Source organism: Hipposideros armiger, unplaced genomic scaffold (assembly GCF_001890085.2).
Source record: "Hipposideros armiger isolate ML-2016 unplaced genomic scaffold, ASM189008v1 scaffold_82, whole genome shotgun sequence".
In the NCBI taxonomy this organism is placed as follows: Eukaryota; Metazoa; Chordata; class Mammalia; order Chiroptera; family Hipposideridae; genus Hipposideros; species Hipposideros armiger.
Genome location: NW_017731432.1, coordinates 217,541 through 221,658, shown reverse-complemented (window position 1 = coordinate 221,658; position 4,118 = coordinate 217,541). Strand labels below are relative to the sequence as shown.

Sequence of the window (4,118 nt, the reverse complement as noted above, 5' to 3'; positions counted from 1 at the left end):
ATTGAGCTAATGAATCTGGCAATAGAACATAAAATGGATTAAAGAGGGAGAGATGGAAAAAGGGAAAATAGTAGATGAGACTCTCCTGAATTAATCCAGCTCTGAGATTAGACTAGGAAGTGGCAGTGGTTTTTTTCATCACTATTACACATCCAGCAGTTGCTCTTGTTAGTCTGGAAAGCCCTGCCATTTTAAGAAAACACACTGTACTTTTCCTCCTCTCTACCTTAGCTCATTCCAGTCCCCCTGCATTTTATCTTTGCCTGTTAAAATCCTACCTGTCCTTCAAGATCCTTAATAAATACCACACCCAGCCTAGATTGTCCCTGGTTGGAAATTATCTCTCCCCACCCCACCTCCCTATTTCTAAGGGGGCTGAATCCTCCCTTCCTTTCTTTCCCAAAGTATTTATCTTCCAAAGGGAGTGGTTAAGAGCAAGGACTTTGGAAACACCAACTTGCTATCTCTGTTACCTTAGCACCGTATCCAAATTCTCAGTGCCTCGGTCCCCTGACTGTAAAATGGGACGACATGTATACAGCTACTATGAGGATAAATCAGTTAACAGATGTAAAGTGCTTAGAATACTGTGTGATGCGTGATAAGCATCGAATAAACAAACGTCAGCACTCATTTTGACTCAAGGTGGAGGGCAGCCTACTAAAGCAACACACTAGGGCCGACGCCCACCTCACGAGGCAGCCGAGGCGGAGGCGGCTGGAGCCCGGTCACGTGACTGAGCCAAGATGGCGTCGCCCAGCTCCCTGTGGCTTTTGGTTGTCGCTCTCCTGCCGGGGTCCTGCGCTGCCCTGGCGCTGGGGCATGTAGACCCGCCGGCGCCGCTGCCGCTGGTGATCTGGCATGGGATGGGTGAGTGAGTAAGAGGGGCAGAAGGGCTTGGCGACTCTGTCCCGCTTCCAGCCTGGGTTCGCGTCTGCAGAGAGCGAGTGTGGAGGGTGAGTGTGGTGGTCACACAGCACTTCGCTCGCCCGACGTTAGGATTTGGAGGCTACTCTGCATTGGGAAGGGAGAAGGGGAAAGAGCTGTGTTTTGGTGAGCGCTCACAGAGGGCTCTGCGTTCGGGCTTTACGTGCTGTCCTTGTTTCATCTTCACAGCGGTGCGTCAGGATGCAGCAACTGGCACTTGCCCAGAAGAGCTGGGCTGTGGCTACATGACCCGGGCATCCATCCTTTTATTCATTCACAAATTGAACAGAAATTTGTTAGGCACCTATAGTGCATTTATACATTTAACATATAGTTATTGAGCACCTACTAGATGCTGAAGATACAGTAGTGAAAGAAACAGACTAAATTCTTTGCTCTCTTGGAACATCCTTTCTAATAGGAGAGACAGACTATAAAGAAAGAAACAAGTAAAACATAATATGTCAAATGGTGATAAGTGCAATGGAAAAAAATAAAGCAGGGAAGGGGATAGAAATCAGAAGGGGGATTGGAATTTTATAGAGCAAAATCAGGAAAGGATTTACTGAGGAAATGACATCTGAGCAGAAACCTGAAGTGGACAAGGGAAGATGGCCATGTGGCTAACTGGTAGAAGGAGCAGCAAATGAAAAGACCCTGGGGCAGAAGTATGTCTGGTATATTCAATAAACAACATTTAGATTAGTGTGGCTGGAACTGAGTGAGCAAGGAGAAGAAAATAGGGGTGTAGATTGTGGGGCAGTGGAGTACTGTAGGGACTTCGGCTAGAATGAGATGGGAAGCCCTTGGTGAGGGGGTTGAGATGAGTGACATGATCTTGACTTACATTTTAAAAGGACCACTGTATTTGCTGTATTGAGACTAGATTATAGGGGGTCATGAACATTTGAAGGGAGACAAATTGAGAAGTCATTGAAGTAATTTAAATGAGATGATGATGCCTTGAAACAGTATAGTGATATGAAGATGTTGAGAAGTGGTCAAAGTTTGGAATATTTTGAAGGTAAAACCAATGGGATTTGCTAACAGATGAGATGTGGGATGAGAAAGAAAAGAAAGGAATCAAGGATGACTCCGTGAGTTTTGACCTGAACAACTAGAAGGATGAAGTTGTCATTTAACCAAAGTGGGGCAGCCTGTAGGGGAGCAAATGGGGGGGTGGGGAGAAGATCAAGAGTCTGCTTTTGGACTTACTGAATTGGAAATGTTGTAAGGGCATTTGGAGTGTGGAACGTAGGACAGAGATACAGGTTGGAGATTTAAGTTGGGGGAGCCTTCAGCATATATAGCTGGTATTTAAAGCCATGAGACTGGGGAGATCACCTAGGGAGTAAGTGTACACAAAAGAGGGAGGAGGCCTAAGAATTGAGCCCTGAGGCACTCCCAACATATGGAGGTTGAGGAGATGAGGAGGAACTAGCAAAGAAGACCGTGATGGAATAACCAGGGAGCTGGAGGAAAGTCGGAAGAGTGCAGTGTCCCGGAAGAGGTGAAAATGTTTTAAGAAGAAGTGAGGAATCAAATGTATGGAATGCTGTTGACAGCTCAAGTAAGATAAGGGCTGAGAATTGGTTATTGGGTTTACCAATATGGAGATCACTAAAGACCTTGCAGTTTTGGGGGAGTGGCGAGAGTGAGAGCCTTATTGGAGTGGTTTAAAGAAAAATGTTCAGAGAGGAATTAAGAGTCGGCAAATATATCAAGGTTTTGTGCCAGGTCCTGGGGCTGCTACAGTGGAGTTAAAAGAACACGAGATGCCCCATATCCTCCCAAAGCACAGTCAGCCCATAGGGAGGCAGTTAAGTAACCAACAGTTACACTTCAGTGCCATGAATGTTATTATGAGAGAAATAGAAGTTGCTGTAGGCCTTAGCTTTTCTTCTTTAAAAACTATTTCTTAACCTTCTCAGGAAGGGAAAATGGGATGATGATTAAGCTAAAAATGGAAAATGACCTCACCCTACCCTTCCCACTCAGTAGCTAGTCACTTTCCTTTCCCCTTTTCCAGCCATCCCCCTCAACCTCCTTCCCAGTTGGCAACCATCGAAATGTTCTAGAGTGTAAAATTTAAGGAAGCACTCACTCTCTAGTTTGTATACGTTCAGGATTAGCACTTGCATGAACCTGACAGTGAGTGTCTCCTTAATTTTTTTTACCTAGATGCTTCACTTGTCTTATCCTAGTCCTGGCCCTAAAGAGAAATCTGATTCTAAAGTGCCTTTGAATCTATTAACCCCAAGTGTTCCTGATGATAAGGGAGGGGGAATATGCACCTCTGCTTATTTTTCAGTTGTAAATTTGGTGTCCCAATTATATTGTATGGGCTTTTGAAGTTTGTTATTACTGGATAAACATGAGCTAAGCGTTAGAAGGAAAGTTGTTCTTTTTTAAAATCGAGGTGAAATTCATGTAACATACAATTAACCGTAATAAAGTACACAATTCAATGGCATTTAGTATATTCACAATGTTGTGCAACCACCATTTCTCTCTCATTTCAAAACTTTTTCATCACCCCAGAAAACACTTGTACCCATTAAGTAATCACTCCTCATTTCCTCCCCTACCACCCCCAGAAAATGTCTAATCTGCTTTCTGTCTGTATGGATTTGCCTGTTCTGGATGTATCATATAAAAGGAATTATACAATATGTGACCTTTTGTGTGTGGCTTATTTCACTTATAATAATGTTTTCGAGGCTCATCCACATTGTAGCATGTGTCAGTACCTCATTTCTTTTTGTGGCTGAATGCTATTCTAATACACACACACACACACACACACACACACCCTCCAATTTGTTTATCCATTCATCCATTTGGATCATTTCCACCTTTTGGCTATTATACATTCATGTACAGGTTTCTGTATGGGCATATCTTTTCATTTCTCTTGGATATATACCTAGAAGTGAAATTGCTGGGTCATATGGTAATTATATGTTTAACTTTTTGAGGAACAACAAACTGTTTTTACTGTGGCTAACTCATATTTCTATCAGCAATGTGCAAGCGTTCCTATTTCTCTATATCTTTGCCAACACTTATTATTTTTTCATTTTTAATTAATTTTTTTTTAGCTGAGCCATTTAACTATTTTATTAAAACCATCATAGGGGGCCGGCCGAGTGGCGCGATGGTTAAGAACTGGCTTGGGACGCCAGAGGGCC

At 43.2% G+C, this 4,118-nt stretch overlaps 1 protein-coding gene across 1 annotated transcript in view; it reads left to right on the top strand.

The window, feature by feature from the left end:
* Positions 1–710: 710 nt before the first annotated feature.
* Positions 711–4,118, top strand: part of PPT1 (palmitoyl-protein thioesterase 1) — a 20,357-nt gene continuing 16,949 nt past the window's right edge. The window contains exon 1 of the mRNA XM_019643775.1: positions 711–870. Within this exon, the coding sequence (XP_019499320.1) occupies positions 747–870 (124 nt within the window). The 5' untranslated portion in view covers positions 711–746. The remainder of the gene's footprint in view (positions 871–4,118) is intronic.